Source organism: Leopardus geoffroyi, chromosome B3 (assembly GCF_018350155.1).
Source record: "Leopardus geoffroyi isolate Oge1 chromosome B3, O.geoffroyi_Oge1_pat1.0, whole genome shotgun sequence".
In the NCBI taxonomy this organism is placed as follows: Eukaryota; Metazoa; Chordata; class Mammalia; order Carnivora; family Felidae; genus Leopardus; species Leopardus geoffroyi.
The window spans coordinates 117,352,057-117,370,232 of NC_059337.1; the positions used below are offsets into that span (position 1 = coordinate 117,352,057).

The following is an 18,176-nucleotide window of genomic DNA, read 5'->3' on the forward strand; positions in this document are numbered from 1 at the left end:
TTCCACCAACACCCTCCCGGACACACACAGAAAAGTTTTACCAGTTATCTGTCACCTCCTAGCCAGTCAGGTTGACATGGAAAATTAACCATCACGACCTGCATTTATTTGGCGTTTGAGGACAGCAGTGGAAGGCACTGAGAGGCCACAGAGCTCAGAGCGAATCTGGCGAACTCTAAAGTGATCAAATGTGGTGGCCATGAGGATAAGGATCATGAAACGTACAGACTTTCAGCCCTCTCTAAATGGAACCCCCTAGACGCGGCAGCAGTCATTGTCAATTTCTGGCCCCTGTGCCCTCACTTTTACCACTCACCTGTGCCCCCCCCTCAAGATTTCTTATAGGTAGCACTTGCATTTCTATGCCTGAGGATCTTCTCTTGCTACTGGAGCTCACTTTGCTGCTTGCATGGCAGGCCAGAAGTACAAGGGAGTTAATTCTCCCCAGGAGCCGCGCTCAACCAATGGCGTGTGTGAATTGGTGTCTAAATGCCTTCTTGTGTGGGGTCACTCTGAGGCACATCCTTTACGCTCGCTGCCGAGTTTTTTCAGCAGCTGTGACCAACAAGCATCCGTGTGGTAGATGCCTTAATAACGTACTCTTAGTTCCTACCGGTGTTCCCTTCACCTCCCCCCTGCCCAAGAATGGCTTGTCCTAGAATCCTTGTCTTAGGGTCTGCTTCTGAGGGAACCCAAACGAAGACAGGTCCCAACTGAGAGCACTGTGAGAAACAGCACATATAAGCAGACAGAAGAGCCATCAGTAATTTCGTCCACTTTTCTTTTTTGAGGAGCACTGCTGAGCCTCAAAGGCAAAAGCATGATTAAAAATAAGCAGTCACACTTGTTGGTACCCTCAACAGATGGGGACCATTCAGTTAGTTTAGGACAAACGGCTCTACACGCTTCAGGTGTGAGCCCAGTGGATCAGTGTTTACAGAATTATAGATGAAGTGGTTTTAATTCCTAAATCCTTGCTCTTGACTGGAAATAGTAATCCATTGCCACTGCTGTTGCCCAGGTGTAGACTCTTCTTATTTCTTGGTGGGACTATTACAGCAGTTACTTAACCTAGTCTCTCTGGCTCAGCCTCACTTCTCCTTAATGCATCCACACTGGTGTTGCCAGAGAGATCATTTAAAAATGTAAACCAAGCTCTCTGCTCCTGCCTCTTGGACAGACAGATGCTTCTGGTATAGTGCCAGCAGTGTCCCTGAGACATGATGGTGAAGGCCGGAGTCAACGGATTTGGCTGTTGGGTGCCTGGTCACCAGGGCTGCTTTAACTCTGGCAAAGTGGTTATTGTTGCCATCAATGACCCCTTCACTGACCTCAACCACATGGTTTACATGTTCCAGTATGATTCCACTCATGGCAAATTCCATGGCACAGTCAAGGCTGAGAACGGGAAACTTGTCATCAGTGGAAAGCCCACCTCCGTCTTCCAGAAGCGAGATCTCACCAACATCAAATGGGGTGACGCTGGTGCTGAGTATGTTGTGGAGTCCACTGAGGTCTTCAGTACCATGGACAAGGCTGGGGTTCATGTGAAGGGTGGGGCCAAGAGGATCATCACCTCTGCCCCTTCTGCCGATGCTCGCATGTTTGTGATGGGTGCGAATCCTGAGAAGTATGACAACTCCCTCAAGATTGTCAGCAATGCCTCCTGCATCACCAACTGCTTGGCCCCTCTGGCCAAGGTCACCCATGACAACTTTGGCATCATGGAGGGACTGATGATCACAGTCCATAGCATCCCTGCCACCCGGAAGACCATGGACGGCCCCTCTGGGAATCTGTGGAATGACGGCCGAGGGGCTGCACAGAACATCATCCCTGCTTCTACTGGTGCTACCAAGACTGTAGGCAAGGTTGTCCCTGAGCTGAATGGAAAGCTCACAGGCATGGCCTTCCATGTCCCTACTCTCAACGTGTCAGTTGTGGATTTGACCTGCTGCCTGGAGAAAGCTTCCAAGTAGGTGGGGAGGCAGGCATTGAAGGGCCCCCTCAAGGGCATCCTGGGCTACAGTGAGGACCAGCTTGCCTCCTGCTACTTTAACATTGACACGCACTCTTCTACCATCAATGCTGGGGCTGGCATTGCTCTCAATGACCGCTTTGTCAAGTTCATTCCCTGGTATGGCAGTGAAGTTGGCCATAGCAACCAGGTAGTGGACCTTATGGCTCACATGACCTCCAAGGACTAAGAGCCCCTGGACCACCAGCCCCAGCAAGAGGAAGAGGAAGAGGAAGAGGAAGAGGAAGAGGAAGAGGAAGAGGGAGGCCCTCGGCTGCCTGGGATCCCTTGCTTCAACTCATCCCCCAACACACTGAGACTCTCCCAACCTCCACAGTTTCCATCCCAGACCCCCTGAAGAAGTGGAGAGGCTTGGGGAGCCCTACCTTTTCATGTGCCATCAATAAAGTATATTGTACCCAGCCAAAAAAATGCAAACCAAGTTATGTTTCAAACCCTTAAGTGTTTCAGGGCGCCTGGGTGACTCAGTCGGTTAAACATCCAGCTTTGGCTCAGGTCATGATCTCACGGTTTGTGGGTTTGAGCCCTGTGTTGGGCTCTGTGCTGACAGCTCAGAGCTTGGAGCCTGCTTCGGATTCTGTGTCTCCCTCCCTCTCTCTGTTCCTTCTCTGCTTGCACTCTGTCTCTCTCTCTCTCTCTCTCTCTCTCTCTCTCTCTCTCTCTCTCAAAAACGAACAAACAGTAAAAAAAGAATTCAAATCTTTCAGTATTTCCCAGCCAGGGAATATCTCAGATGTCCTAGGGGATTTATGCCCTTCAAGTTTTCCTTTTCTCTTCCGCATTTCAGTTTCTATTTTTCTGAATATGAAACATGAATTTTAGAATTACTTAATTATTCCCACCTGTTAAAGTTGAAGCGTTTGCTCCCTTCCGAGTGGGTGTGCACGGTAGTTAGGAGATGAGAAGAAGGAAAGCTCTCTTGAAGCAATTACTCAGCTGGGATATCAAAGGACCATTGATATGCACGGTGGAGTTTTTAGCTATTATACTATTTTAAGTTATTTGTATTTTAGGTCATATGTTTTCAAGTGTATACCCATAATGGATTAAAGGCTTATCAGGGGTGTTCGATCTCAAAATACACAATGCAAGATGTTTCCTTTTGCCTGGAATCTTCTCTCATTGGCACCATTTGGGAACTGAAGCATTTCTGACTTCATCTTTGACAGTGATTTCTCTCTCAACACTTCCCTTTCTGAAAGTCAGGAAGAATTAGATGCTACTTTCTGTGTTCTCAACGCTTTTCACAAGCCATTTAATTATCAGGATGTTTTGTAAGGAGTTGATTCGTCCTCTGTCTCTCCCACTAGACTGTGAAGTCTTTGCTATGGGGTTTGTGTCTTATTCATGTTGGTATCCTTTTGGCATAGTGCCCGGAACAAATATTGGCTCCCAATAAAAGTTTTAAATGATCTACCCTAAAGCGACCCCATCAAGAAAAGCTCTAATTATATTCTAAATATTCTGCTCCAAAAGCCAGAAACTATAAAATGTATTTTGGAGAAGATTCCCATCACAAATGACTAAAACGAAAACAAAAATGTTGATGCTTAAAAGGGTGCCCTCTCAGGGAGCCTGGGTGGCTCAGCTGGTTAAGCGTCTGACTCTTGATTTTGGCTCAGATCATGATCTCATGGTTCGTGAGTTTGAGCCCCACATTGGGCTCTGTGCTGACAATGCAGGGTCTGCTTAGGATTCTCTTTCTCCCTCTCTCGCTGCCCCTTCCCTACTTGCATGCTCTCTCTCTCTCTCTCCTCTCTCTCTCTCTCTCTCTCTCTCTCTCTCTCTCTCTCTCTCAAAGGGTGGCATTTCAGAACTTCGTGGCAATAGGCTTTCTGCCTATTCTCTGAGGGATCCTGGGTAGGTGGACTGTGCTGGGCTCAGAGTTGCCCATTTACTTCCCAACACTGACTTCTGGTACTTCTGTAAGGGGTCCTATTGCTGGAGTTAATGGGGTAAAGGCAGAAAAGGACAAAGGAGCCAGGCTATCATAAAGTGTTATTTTAGTGCCTCATGAGGAAAGAGCCCCTTGGAGAGAGGAATCTTTACACCAGCATGGGAACTTACATTTACTTCCACTTTGGAGAAATCCTAATAAAAGCTGAAGAAAAGCAATGATTCCTTTTCTCTTCCTGGCACAGGAATGAAAAGAAGCGAATGCTACAAGCCTCTTCGTTTCTAATAAATCCGGGATGGGTGGGGCTGCTGGGCATCCTTTGGTTATGTGTGATGAATGTCAGAATATCTCTAATTAAATATTCTGAAAAGGTGCTCTAAGCTTTTTGGAATTTTGTTTGAGCAAATCTCCAGGGATAGGGAAATAAAAAGTTAGGTCTTAAAAGTCTACTTCTCTTTTCTGCTTGAAAGGACTCTAGTGCTTGCTACCAACTTCATCTAAATACTTCCCCGAAGAAGAGGCTGCAGGTTAAGTGGGTGGCCTTTAATGCCTTCCAGGAGAGTTTAATTATTTAACTCAGCTCCAGGCAAAAGCAGTTTCAGCAAAGCAATTCGGTCAAACATAAGTTGGCCAAGAAGAAAATTTTGGTCAAAATGAACGCTTCTCAGTCATTGAGTTTTCATGTGTCAGTCATTTTGGCGGACTGGGAGAGAGGTTTTGCCACCCTCGATACATTTCTTGAGCATTTTGGGGTCTCTCCTCGCCTTCCTTTTTTAAGTACAGGGAGTTCCCCCTCCCTCTTATTCACTGGATACTTAGGACTTAATTTTCGAACAACGATTCCAGCCCTGCACTGTGTATGATGGTGAAAAATTGGAAACATCCTAAGTGATTAGCAAAAGAATGTTATTTGAGATAACCTCCATGTCCAACAATAAGTGGACTGCTCCAATAAATTGTGGTGTGTTTTAAAGAAATATGAAAATCCTCATCTATTGCCCCCAGATTAGCTATTTATCAAGATTCAGTCTTGATAACCCTGTTGATCAAGAGTTACAGATGTGTAGCCCATTCTTATAAAGACATATAGACACACACAGGAAAAAATCTGGAGGATATATACCTTGGTGATTGTTTCTGATGGGTGTACTTACATGGGGGTTCTTTATAGTTACCTTTGGTTTGTCTCTTTTTGCCTTTCAACAAAGATCTATTGTTTTTTTGGTAAAAATAATTTGAGGGGCACATGGGTGGCTCAGTCAGTTAAGCATCCAACTCTTAATTTCGGCTCAGGTCATGATCTCACGGTCGTGGGATCGAGCCCCACACTGGGCTCTGTACTGGGCATGGGGTCTGCTTGAGATTTTCTCTCTGTCTCTCTCTCTCTTGCTCTGCCCCTTGCCCCAACTTGCACTCTCTCTCTCTCTCTCTCTCTAAAAAAATAATAATGACAATGTTAATAATAATAATAATTTGAGAGACATTCTTAATAAAATAAACTATAGAAGAGAATGATCTGGAATTTGCTTGCTTTAGGGATGGAGACTTGTTGCCTACATCACCGTGATGGCATCTGAGGTAGGAGTGCTCTCGGTCGGGGGGGTGCCTCTCTTCTGTGGCTGGATGGGGCTTGGGACTGGGTTCTGACCTTAGCAGAAGGACTATGTGATCCTTCCAGAACATCTCCTTAAAAACGTCTCACTGTCTACGGTCTCTGTCCTTCCCTTCTTCTGTCCTGCCTGAACTGGGATGTGATGCCTGACCTGCCAACAGTTAAGACCAGGGAGAATTGACTGAATATAAACTAAACAATAAAGGAAAAAGTGGCAAACCTCCCTGGCCAGAACATGAAGATATTTCGAAAGACAGACAGGAATTCATAGAGCTTGTAAAATCACCCCCAAAAGGCATTAGAATTGCTAATATTATTTTTTTTTTAAAGTCAGCAACTGGGGACATTTATGTAGCAGGATGAAGATAAGTACCAAGTGGGAGTTTTTTCCCAGATTGGGTGGAAATGATAACTAATGTTACTCCTGGAAACAAAACCTCAAGTTTCCCCACATTGTAAGGGCAGAGAATGGCCAGCTGTTGGGAATGGCAACCTTCCAAAATCACTCACTGAGGGGCAACGGACAGAACCTATACCACCACCAACTCCAATCTCGCAGAATCCCTCTGACCCCACCCTACACTCGCATTCCACCTCCCAATATAGGACTTGGAGGGAGACAAATGGTCTTCTAAGTAGGAGAATAGGACAAAGAACAACTATGTCTCATCTTTTCTTTCACGGGGATGGGGAGGAAGCTCCAAGACAGGGAGAAGGAACTGGACCCGGAGAAATTCATTTGTACGGCTTGGGAGTACCTTCGAGAAGGGCGGGCTGACATCTCATCTTCTGGCTGGGCCTGGAGAAAGCACCCCGGAAGAATTCAGGAAGACAGATGCCTAAGCCAGGCAGGAACAGGGACCATCCCTTTAAATTTTCCATTCCCAGGGGTACAGGAAATAGATTCCACTTAAGCTGACAGATTCCAGGATTCTGGTCCTTCTTGAATTGATGAGGTGGGCATAGGGCTCACTGGGGTCCATCATAGCAAGAAGCAAAGAGCCTAGGCCTCCCTGAAGTATAGCCTAGACTGCTCCCGGGGGGGGTCACCCTGAAGATGGGGTCACTCGTCTTGAGGGACCCCACACACCTTGGGAAATGGAGTCTCACATCAATGAAGCCTGTTGAGAACATCAACCATCCATATCCAGACCACAGAAAACACCTAGAACACTAATTATAACAAACCTTGGAAAGGGTCGTGTGTCCACTAGGCCTTTATGGAGACAGTCCATTCCCCTGCTCTTTCCTCCCACCCTAACACTAGAGGGGAGAGCACAGGAGGGAAGCAGGGGAGGAGTCAGGGAGGGCCCACCATGCCCCCATCATACTCCAATTTAGCCTGGGCTTGGTGGGGGGTAGTGGGAATGGGGAGCTTTGATCTGATTTTGAAATGGAAAGATTCCAATAAACAGGACTGAGCGAAAGGACTCAAATCAGAGGACTCTGATAACAGGAAATAATTGGAGCTGTGGGCTGAGGTTGAAATGGCATTAGGGAAGCTCACTCCTCTGCGGGAGAGGGTGGCAGAGAGCGGGTAGGGAAGGCAGATTCATTTTGCACTTACACTCCAATGTGGGACTCACCCCCGCCCCTTTTAACCAATTCTCATCCTTTTCAGAAAAACCGCCCCGCTGACCATCCTGTTTCAACCCCCACGGCGCACCCTCCTGAGGTCTTGACAGGCCCTTGTGATGAAGAGGTCACACAGGGCGGGGGTAGAAGAAAGGTCTAGAAAGGCACCTTGTGGTATATCGTGTCACATACATTTTGTGAACCATTTCCCATTCTCTTGATCTCACCTGCCCCTGGGACCTCTGACCACCTGACTGCTGCGGCAAACATTTTCTCAAGGACACGAGTCACTTTCAGGAGGGCACAATTCCACAGCCCCCTAGCCCTTTGTTGTCCTGCTGTCCTTCTAACTCCTTCCCCCGGGGCAGCACCTATGGCGGGAGCCTGGCTCTGCTGTGAGATCTGCTGGGTCTGCAGCCCAGAAGTGTGGGGGCTCATGCCCCGTGAGCAGCCCTCCGAGCCCTGAGAGATGGGATCTGTAGGTACATTCCCCTCTCCTCCAGGGACAGCACCTCTCAGAAAGCAAGTGTTGGAGATTGAGCAGTCATGCCTGCCACCGGCATTCCTCCCTCTCCTGCTCGCCCCTGTCCTCCTCATTCCGACTTCCCTGGGATTGTCGTCTTAGATGAGGAGTCGCCCAGAAGCCTCCGCCTCGGGCCGCGTGCTTCTGGGGGAACTGGGGCTGGGACAGGTGTGCAAACCTGCCTTGATTTTCAAGGTGTTGCTTCCTTGATTGCTCTGCCGGATTCGGATTCGCTTTGGGAATCGGCTTGCGCGTGAGCGCTGGGGATGCCTCCAGCTAGAGGCAAGCAAGCAGGCTGCGGGTCTGCACCATGCCAGGGGTCCACGCATCTGCAGGCGAAGGCCAAGTGGAACCGCTCTTGGGCCCCAGCCTCAGCGTGACTGCGGGGCTGGACGACAGTCCCAGGAGGCCCTCCTCCTCCAAGCAGAGGAAGGGAGACTGTCCTTCGCTCGCAGATAGAGTCAGGTTGAATGACAGTCACTGGGGAAACAAAACCTCTCTCTAGACATTGTTGCTATAGTCACTGCCGAGACTAAAACCGAACCTGACAAGCTTTCCCGACAAAGGAAAATGACGTCCTTCAATGTGCTGAATTAAAAGCAAAATACCCATTTTGAAAGAGAGAAAACCTGTTCCAGCTCTGGGATGCCTGCTAACACAATGAGGCGAAACCTTTAGATAAAACCCCCCACGCCACTTGAGCATCCCAAAGCTTAACACGGTGTAGTTTACCAAAAGAATAAATTCCACGCGGAGGACTTTGGGCTCCACTCAGCTGATTCCTTTTGCAAGGACACAGTATCCGATCCTGTGCAACAAAAGGCAAAACCATCTCTACTAATCTTCAGCTTTCTTCTTCTTCTTCTTCTTCTTCTTCTTCTTCCTCTTCTTTCTTCTTCTTCTTCCTCCTCCTCTTCCTCCCTCCTCCTCCCTCCTCCTCCTCCTTCTTCTTCTTCCTCCTCCTCTTCCTCCCTCCTCCTCCCTCCTCCTCCTCCTTCTTCTTCTTCCTCCTCCTCCTCCCTCTTCCTCCTCCCTCCTCCCTCTTCCTCCTCCCTCCTCCCTCTTCCTCCTCCCTCCTCCCTCTTCCTCCTCCCTCTTCCTCCTCTCTCCTCCCCCTTCTTCTTCTTCCTCCTCCTCCCCCTCCTCCTCCTCCCTCCTCCTCCTCCCTCCTCCTCCTCCCTCCTCCTCCTCCTCCTCCTCCTCCTCTTCTTCCTCCTCCTCCTCCTTCTCCCTCCTCCTCCTCCCCTTCTTGTTCTTCTTGTTCTTGCTCTTGTTCTTCTTCTTCCCATTCAACCATCAGTCCCCTTGCAACTAGGCTCCAGAAAGCTGAGTAGAGCCAGGATACCAATGACATGAGTCTGATTCACCTCCAGCGTGGGAGGAAGACAGAATGGAAGAGTCTTCAGGGTTAGTAAAGCAAACTGACATCATTGTCTCTCCAGGAGGCGCCCAAGGCTGTTCAGGGGCGAGGGGTGACGTTTGCAGAGGGCCCCTGAACACTATCCAGGTAACCAAAGACATAGCTAAAGAGCTGTGGCTACCGAAGTCTGGGGAGTCTGGGAATTCACCCAGAGCGAACTGGGTGGGTGTGCGCCTTCCTCACTGAGCCAGGAGTGAGCCACCGCCTCTTTGACATCGGTGTGGTGTCTGGGGAAGCACACGCAGGCTGCCAAGGGTCCCCAGAGGAAGTGATTCTGAGGATGTGGGGCTTGGCCGCTGTCACTGTCCAGTTCCTGCAGGCCCCCTGGAGTCCTGGCACGGAGCATCCGGAGGAAGACCCCCCGGGGGGCAGTGACGCTAACCAGAAGTCCAAGGGGCCAGGACTAACCCACTGAGATCACCCAGCTAAGGGCTGCACTTGAGAAGGGAGCCTCGGTAGGAGGCTTCAGACCTCCCACCCTGGCTCACTCTGCAAGGAAGGCAGACATGGTTTTACGCTTGAGCCTCCGGGGATGGCAGAGGTGGTTCCCGAGTCCCCCTGGGAGGAGGTGAAGATAGCAGTAGCGAGGTGGGAGTGCTGAAAGTCTCATCAGCTGCTCTTACCGCCTCCGCTGCCTTCCAGGGGACTTCTGGGTCAGGACGGCACAGCCCAGGTAAAGCCCCCTCCACGAAGACCCTGGTCCCAATGCCTGTGCTGTTTATGGGCGAGGAGCTATTTGGTGAGTTCAGGGTAGTTCGAATGGTTGGACCAGACCCGCACTCTCCACATAATGACTCGAGGGGAAAAAAATCCCCCACCGGGACATTTCCCCCAGAATCTTCCACTCACACAGATTGGAGGCTGGCACAGACCATAGGCGTGTGGTTGATAGGAGCCAAACTCCACCCCCCCCCCCGCCCCACCCCAGAGACACCAAACTTCCTTTTGTGCTAGTCCCTGAGTGACTTTTGGGTTCCTTCCTTTGGCCTCCGTATTTGACGATTCTTCTTTCAGACCATTCACGGCGTATCCCAAGGTAGGTCTTTAGAGTTCGACGTGTTTCTCTTTTGAGAGCTGATTCTCAAGAAGCCCACTCCCCAAAGATCACCTCTGTGGACTCCTCTCAACATCCATCTCTACTCCTGGCGACCTGTGGACCTGCCCACGCGAAGGCTCCTGTGACCCAGGTCTCAGCTCAGAGAGGAGAGAGGGGAGGCGAGCAGAGCGACAGGGCAGGCGTCCCCCCTTCACAGCTCTGCAGGGAGCAGCCGTGGGCCGCCGCCCAGCAGGACTCTGGCTCTGGCTGAGGCTGAGGTTTATTCGGTTCTATTTACAAGTGAACACAATACCACCCCCTCTCCTTAGCCACTTAGCTCCTGTTACTCTAAGAGGAGCTGAGAAATGAGCAGTGTTCCACACTTCCTCCCACGAGATCGGATAAAAGAAGAACCAATTCGGTGACTCAGGGCTTCCTTCTCCCACTGACAATCCCACCCTCCCGCCCGAGGGGTGCACACCTTCCCAGGATTGCACTAGCCCCATCCCGGCGGCTGGAAGGATTCTCTAATCAGGGCGGAGAAGGGAGTGAGTCCTGTCTCCTCCGGCCCGGTCAAGTGCTTTTCCTCCCCTGGGGGCCTAGCCTGGTGTAAAGGGTGTCAAACCATTTATTTCCCTAGTCTGGAAGCCCGGGGACTTTCTAGGTCTTAAAGGGAGTTTTTAATCAAATGCTGCGATTGGGTAGAAGCTAGCAAAAGTGAAGTGATTATTATGCCTAAATGTAGAACATCTATTCCAAACCCTCATAGAAATGAGGTGGGTTTTTTTTGTTTTGTTTTGTTTTTTTAAATCATCCGTTTGTTTTATCCTTGCCATAGCTTCCTTTTTTTTTTAGGGGTGTTGACTTAGAATTCTATTTCTTCGAGTCCCACCAAGACTCTGGTCTGTGGCTGGTGTTGTGCTGTCTTACCGGACATGTGACATTTTTGATTGTGTTTCCGGATGTCGTCCACTTCACGGCCCATTCTCTTTTCTGGCCTCCACAGACCCCTCGTCTGGGTTCTCAGCCCGGCGGTCTGCTGAGCGTGAGGCTTAGGAAAAGGGAGAAAAAAGAAAACAAGACTAGAGCCCCTGAGCTGTAAGACCTCACAGGGAAAAACTCACTGTGCGTTTACGGGAGAAAGCTATCTTCACTCCCCCTCTTGGAAAACACAAAAATGAAAGAGCGTGGACATCTAACAGCCAAGTCTGAACTTTGTTTTATTCGGGAGTGCAAGATTTGAGCAGAAAGAGGAAGGAAGAGTCAGTAAAGAGGACCGGTGGAAAGCACAGGCTTTAATGGAGACAGAGCCAGCTCTGCTGTGTGATTAAAGGGAACTGACTTAACCTCTCTGAACGTCTGTATTCTCCTCTAGAAGGCAAGTGGGATAACTCCTCACAGTGGAGGAGATTAGCGGACAGGTGCTTAGCACACAGCCTGACACGGAGAGGCAGACAAAATCACAATCCCCCCAAACTAAAAGTGAACCCAGTAATTGGAGTGTTTCCTTCTCTCCTTCCCTCCCTTCCTTCCGTCCTTCCTTCCTTCTTTCATTCCTCCTTCCTTTTTATGGTGGTAAGATAGCCACAACATAAAATTTTAACCAGTTTTAAGCATGTAATTAAATACATTAATGTATGTACATTAAATGTACATTAAATACATTCACGTTGGCACGCGAGCATCGCGACTGGCCATGTCCAGAACGTTTTCGTCACCTCGGACAAACTCTGTGTCCATTAAACACGAATTCCGCATTACTTCCTCTGCCTCTGGGGACCGCTCTCCCACTCTCCGTCTCTATGCGCTTGACTCCTCTAGGTACCTCGTATAAGTGGGATCATGCAGTGACCCCACTTTATGCCTGGCTCACTCTCGTAGCAAAATGTCCTCAAGGTTCATCCAGGTGGTAGCCTGTGTGAGAATTCCCTTCCTTTTTATGGCCAAGTAACGTTCCACTGTGGGATTGTATCGCATTTTGTTTACCCCTTCATCTGTTGCTGGACATTAGGCTGGTTCCCCCTCTTGGCTATTATGAATAAGGCTTCTAGGAACATTGGACAGATCTCTGTCTGAGTCCTGCTTTCTGAACAGCACTTTTAAAAAGAGGTGGTTCGTCATGAAGAATTATCCACAATTTGGAAGTAGGCACATTTGGATGTGCACTGGATGTGCATCCCGTGCAGGGCTGGGTTCTGTTCAACGCGTCTGTCCTGTGTCAGGGTGCTCTGATTTTCCAGGGATGTTTGCCGTGGTTTGATTTCCTGGTTATGCTCGATGCAGTTACTTTACGACTCTGTAAAGGTGGAGGGTGCAGGGTAAGAATAAGCAGCCAGGAGCGTTCCAAGGGATTCTTGTCCAGGTGCAGTGCAAATGGTTACTGCCCAGGAGGAAAGAGAGTTAACTCAAAGGTTACAGTTAAGGCGTTGGAAGATATTTTAGCAGGTCTACCGGAGGCAGGGAAAGAAATAGAAAGTGTGTATCGTTTTAATAAGGACGGTTTTTGCTTCTTGGTCCATCTTGCTCTGCTTCCCCAAGAGTCCACAACAGTGTTTGTTCTGTGGACTTGTCTCTTCATCTACCAGATATTGCCCCTAAACTGCCCTTCTTGAGGCCAGACTTGGCCTTGGGCAAAACAGCCAAGAAACCCTTGCTCGTGTGCTAATGACACATTGGAGACATCTTCTTGTTCAGGCTCTTACCCGAGCTTTTCCTTTTCTTTTTCTTTAATTTTATTTGCTTTGAGAGAGAGTGAGTGAGTGGAGGAGGGGCAGAGAGAGAGAGAGAGAGAGAGAGAGGAAAAGAAGGAAGGGAAAGAGGGAAGGGAAGGAGGCAAGGGAAGGGGCAGAGAGAGAGAGGGAGGGAGAGAATCGCAAGCAGGCTCCACACTGCCAGTGCAGATCCCGACTCGGGGCTTGAACCCAGGAACCAAGAGTCAGACGCTTAACCGACTGAGCGCCACCCAGGAGCCCCTGAGTTTTTACTTTTCTCCTCGGCTCAGTTTGAGGCAGTTTCCCTCTATCAGGGACATCTACATTTTAGGCTTCCCAGCTGGGACCTAAGTAAGCTCAGAGAAAGCTCAAATAAAGGACTTTCAGGCTTTATAAACCCATGCAATGTTTCAGCAGATGTTTTCTAAGCACCTGTAATATAATTTTTATTTTATTTTATTTTATTTTATTTTATTTTATTTTATTTTAAATGCTATCTTCAGCCAGTATTGAGGCTCTAGCTAGTGGCCGGTCATCTCCCCCTTTCGAGCAGCTGATTAAATCCACACTGCCAACCACTTCCCTTAGGGGTTCCCGGACTCCAGGGTGCTGTGTCCCTGTCACATTGCCCTCAGGCCAGGTACCTGGCAGCTAGGGAAGCCCCTATGCCCTGGAGCCCGCAAAATGATTCAAGGTGACCGATCCACGGAGAGCCTGAGAAACCTAGCTAAGCCTACCCCACTCGCCATCCACAAGCTGCACCCTACAGTTCCAGCTCCTGCCGCCCTGTCCCCGTCCCTGGGTGCAGCCCCGTGTATGGCCAGCCTGTAAACAGAGTTCTGCCTTCCGTCCTCCCTCGTGTCACTGTGTTGTGTCCCACCACTGAGAGGGAGTCCCACAGCACTTCCCACGTGTCAGGGACTCTGCTGTATCTCAAGGGAAGGTGGGCAAAGGGGAAATGGTCTCTGACCTCAAGGAGATTACAATCTAGTGGGAGAAACACCAATCCTTACATGAAGAGGTAAAGAAGAAAGTGCAGCGTCTTCAAGCTCCAGAGCATGAGGACCTGAGAACCCCACCAGGACGTGGTTGTTTGGGGATCGGAGGCTTTTGGGTCAAGAACACTTATTCTTTTTTTTTTTTTTTTTTTTAAGTTTTATTTATTTACTTGAAAGAGACAGAGGCAGCATGAACAGGGAAGGGGCAGAGAGAGAGAGGGAGGGAGAATCCCAAGCAGGTTCCATGCTGCCAGTGCAGAACCCGATGCAGGGCTTGAACTCACAAACCTGGGAGATCATGACCTGAGCCAAAACCAAGAGTCAGACGCTGAACCAACTGAACCACCCAGGTGCCCCAAGAACCCTTTTTCTTTCCCTTTTCTTTTTCTTGTTTTTAATGTTTGTTTTTCAAAGAGAGAGAGAGAGCGTGCACACACACAAACAGGGGAAGGCAGAGAGAGGGAGACACAGAATCCGAAGCAGGCTCCAGGCTCCGAGCTGTCAGCACAGAGCCAGACGCGGGGCTCGAACTCACGGACCGCGAGATCATGACCTGAGTCGAAGTCAGACACTTAACCAACTGAGCCACCCAGATGCCCCCAAATCCTTATTCTTGATTGAAGTCTTCATTTCTGCAGAGAATCCTGCTTTCTCTTTCAACAGATCAGACATATTTCCCTCCCCTAGTTCATTTTATGACTTAGGTTTGTGTATCGTGTTAGTTTGGTGATGGGCAGGGCAGGGTATGGAAAAGAGAGAAGATCGCGGGTGAGCAGGAGGGGGTCAAACTGATATGTTGAGATTTTAGAACCAGCTCTCCTCTTGCCTCGGGAAAGTGGCCCTCTCTCTTCTAAGCCAAGCTGTATTTTGTCCTTCTCAGCCAGAGAACAAGGTCTATTCTTTTTTTGTTATTATTGTTTTAACTCAAGTGAGTTAACACACATTGTAGGCTTGGCTTCAGGAGTAGAACCCAGTGATCGATCTCTTACGTATGACACCCAGTGCTCATCCCGAAAAGTGCCCTCCTTGATGCCCATCGACCATTCAACCCATCCCCCTACCCACCTCCCCTCCAGCAACCCTGTTTGTTCTCTGTATTTCATAGTCTTATGGTTTGCCTCCCTCTCTGTTTTCATCTTATTTTTCCTTCCCTTCCCCTATGGTCATCCTTTGAGTTGGCACAGCTGTTGACTGTTCACCAATCCTGTTTTCCACCTTTTCGTCACCAATTGTCATGACTGAAAGAATCTGTGCCTGGATCTACTCACTTTCTTGTAGCCCTGATAAGGACTCAACTCTCTGGAGCCAGAATTATGAGCTAGAGGCAGGGGTGTCTGGACACACAGGGCCAGGGTGGTGCAAGGACAAGGTCAGCACCCTAGAGTGATGCCTCCTCACTTTGTGTGTCCTAACCACCTCACTCGCCTGGCCCTGCCCTGCTATTCCCATCCTGGGGAAACGGACACGTGGCCAGTCAAGAAACTCTCCAGTGTCATCTCCCTCCCTCAGTACAATCCTCAACTGGGCTCAGGCAACTTCACTCAACCCCCTTGACGCCCCTTGACCTTGGCCCTTCTTCTAACTCGCCTGTTGGAAGAAATAATTCTGACACTGTAAACAAATTGAAGAAAACAAACGTTTCTACTTTACTAACATGACCAAGTCCATTTTACCCCCCTTCATAAAGTTGCCAGACTAACTCAGTCCATGCTAAAGACGTGTGACACTGATTTCTGGATGCCTGAGTGAGGAAATATGACAGCCATCTCTGGATTTTGGAAATTAGAAGTACTCTTCACTGCAGTTCCTACAAGAGCAAATTCTAGAAGAGGCAGCTTACTGTTTTGGGAGCTCAAGTGGTGGAAAGAGGGCAGTGCACATGAGGAAAGCCGTGGTGGTTCTCCCCAGATTTCATGAGGGTTCCCTTGGGGGGTCAGTAGGATTCAAGGGGGATTTGAGGAGGAATAATAATTGAGGCTTTTGAAGGGTTTGAAACACAAACAAGGGCTGCAACATTAATAATACAGTACATTCCTTTGAACACAGAGGAGTTCAAAGCTGTTCTTGTGGGATATTAACTATTGTTTCTGGTGCCAGCTGCTTGCACAGAAGACCCTCCCCTTTGGCCTTGTTTTTCACCCATAGAACATCTCTCTTTGGCCACAGAGGAGGACTTGTGCTTAGTAGTTGGATAAAACTCCTTCCTTCTTTCCCTCCTACTCCCTCTTTCTCCCTCTGTTTCTCTTTCTCCCTCTCTCTCTCTCTTTCTTTCTTTCTTTCTTTCTTTCCTTTTTTCTTCTTTTTCTCTATTTCTCTGTCTCTGCCTTTCACTTTCTTCAGAAAAGCATGTGATCCTAAATTCAAGGAAGGGAAATTGGCCACTTCCTCCCTTATTAGTCATTAGAAAACAATTCATTCGCTGTTGAGGTTGAAGTGATTAAGGTGTAAGCCATGTCGGTAACAGTGAATTGTGCTTCAATATGGCCTTCCCGGAATACCCCAGGTAAAGTAGCTCCACTGTCTACCACTCTCATCCACTATCTGAAACTTTTCTTTTTCTGTGTAAGAGTTGATGGTCTGTCCCTCCTGAGAGAAATTAAACTGCAGTGACTTTGCCTTATGCATGTATCACTGTGCACATCACATCAATTAATGTTGGCTAAATGAATGGATGAATAAATGTATGAAGGAGTTGCATTTCAACGATGAGTAATTTAAATAAGTAGATACTAATGCGTTGAAATTCTTTTATTGAGTCATTGTTCCATGTAAAGTATATTTGGAGACATATGCCAGGCAGAGTGGTAGGCATTGAGGATAAGACAATGAACAAGACCAACATGGCTCCTGCCTCATGGGGCTTAGAGTCTAGTAGGAAATACAAGCAATAAACAAGTAATTCCAGTGTACTGTGTTTTTTGTAAGATGGAACTTTAATTTTGTTTTGGGGGAAAACAACTGTAAAACATGAAGGCCGTTGGGTTTAGCTTGACAAATTCCTGAAAGAAGCCCAGGGTTTCGGGCAGGCCATTGTCCATTAGAAGTTGCTTTTGCTTGCATATAATGGAATCTCTATGATGGAAATGTAACCAAATTGGGATTTACTTTTCCTCCTGTAGAAACAGGGTGGTTGGGCAGCCCAAGGCTGGTGCAGTGGCTCCATGATGTCGTCAGTGTTTCAGGATCTTTCTATCCTTCTGCTCTGCCATCACAAGCATCAGACTTTACTCCTCAAGGCTGCAAAAGGGCTGCTCCAACTCGGGTCCCATATTCACTTTCCATCCATTACGAAGAAAAAGGAAGTGATAAGGTGGAAAGGGAGGTGCCTATCTTGGGAAATTAAAATCTTTCTTGAAGTCACCAGAGACTTCTTCCAAAACTGTGTCATGTGGTCATTGTCAGATGCAAGGAGCTGGGGAACTATAGCTTCTTTACTTTGGGTAGAAGCTGTATCTGGGGGAGAGAGAATGGCAACTGCTACTCCATTACAAAATGGTTTCTACTTAAGGGAAAAGAGGAGAATAAATACTGGGTAAACAATGAGCAATTAGCAGTCTTCCACAGAGTACTCATTCCCTCCCAAGCTTGTTCAGATGGCCTCACTGTGAGTTAGTGACTGGAAACAAGAACTTAGTGAGTCACACAGGAGGACACAGTGTCAGGGACGCCTGGTTGGCTCTGTCAGGAGACCACATCTTTAGGATGCTGGGGTTTCAGCAGCTGGTAACAACAGACTCAAGCATCAGCAGCAGAAGCAGTGATATGTCGTTGCCCAACAACGCACCTGGTTAGTGGCAGCAGCAACCAGTGTCTGGTGTGTGTTATATTAAACAGGAAAAAGGTTAGAATGATACACTAAGAGAGACCCCAAAATACGGTGTCTTGAGCAAGATGGAAATTTACTTCCCTTCTATGTAACATGCCAGAGTAAGCTGTCCAGGGCTATTTGAACGGCTGTCATTTTCACCTTGTGGCTTCCATCCCAGGATAAGAAGGCCACTCAGTTATCTTTACATCTTGACCAGAAGGGAGGGGAAAAGGCCAGAGGTGTATGTGCCAAATTTGTAAAAGAAAGGGCTGGAAATGGCACACACATCACTTCTGCTCATATCTCATTGGCCAGAAGCGGTCATGTGACTCCCCGGATGCAAGGGATACTGGGAAATGTAGTCTTAATACAGTATGTACCCCACTGAAACTACATACTAAGTAAGGAGAGGAGAATGGATCTTAGCAGACAACAACAACCTCTCCTACTTGTGAGGTCCCCTAGCCTCAAGGGGGTATCTTGATTCCATTAGTGATTCCGGAATGTCCAGGTCTGGCTTTTTGTGCGTTGGTAAGATTTGGAGTCCATAAGAGGATG

General features: G+C 48.3%; 1 protein-coding gene across 1 annotated transcript; it reads left to right on the forward strand.

The window, feature by feature from the left end:
- Window positions 1-1,214: 1,214 nt before the first annotated feature.
- LOC123582315 (glyceraldehyde-3-phosphate dehydrogenase-like) lies at window positions 1,215-2,275 on the forward strand. The gene is given in 1 exon segment (XM_045448509.1): window positions 1,215-2,275. A coding segment is annotated over 1 exon segment (987 nt). The 5' UTR covers window positions 1,215-1,220; the 3' UTR covers window positions 2,208-2,275.
- The last annotated feature ends 15,901 nt before the right edge of the window (window positions 2,276-18,176 follow it).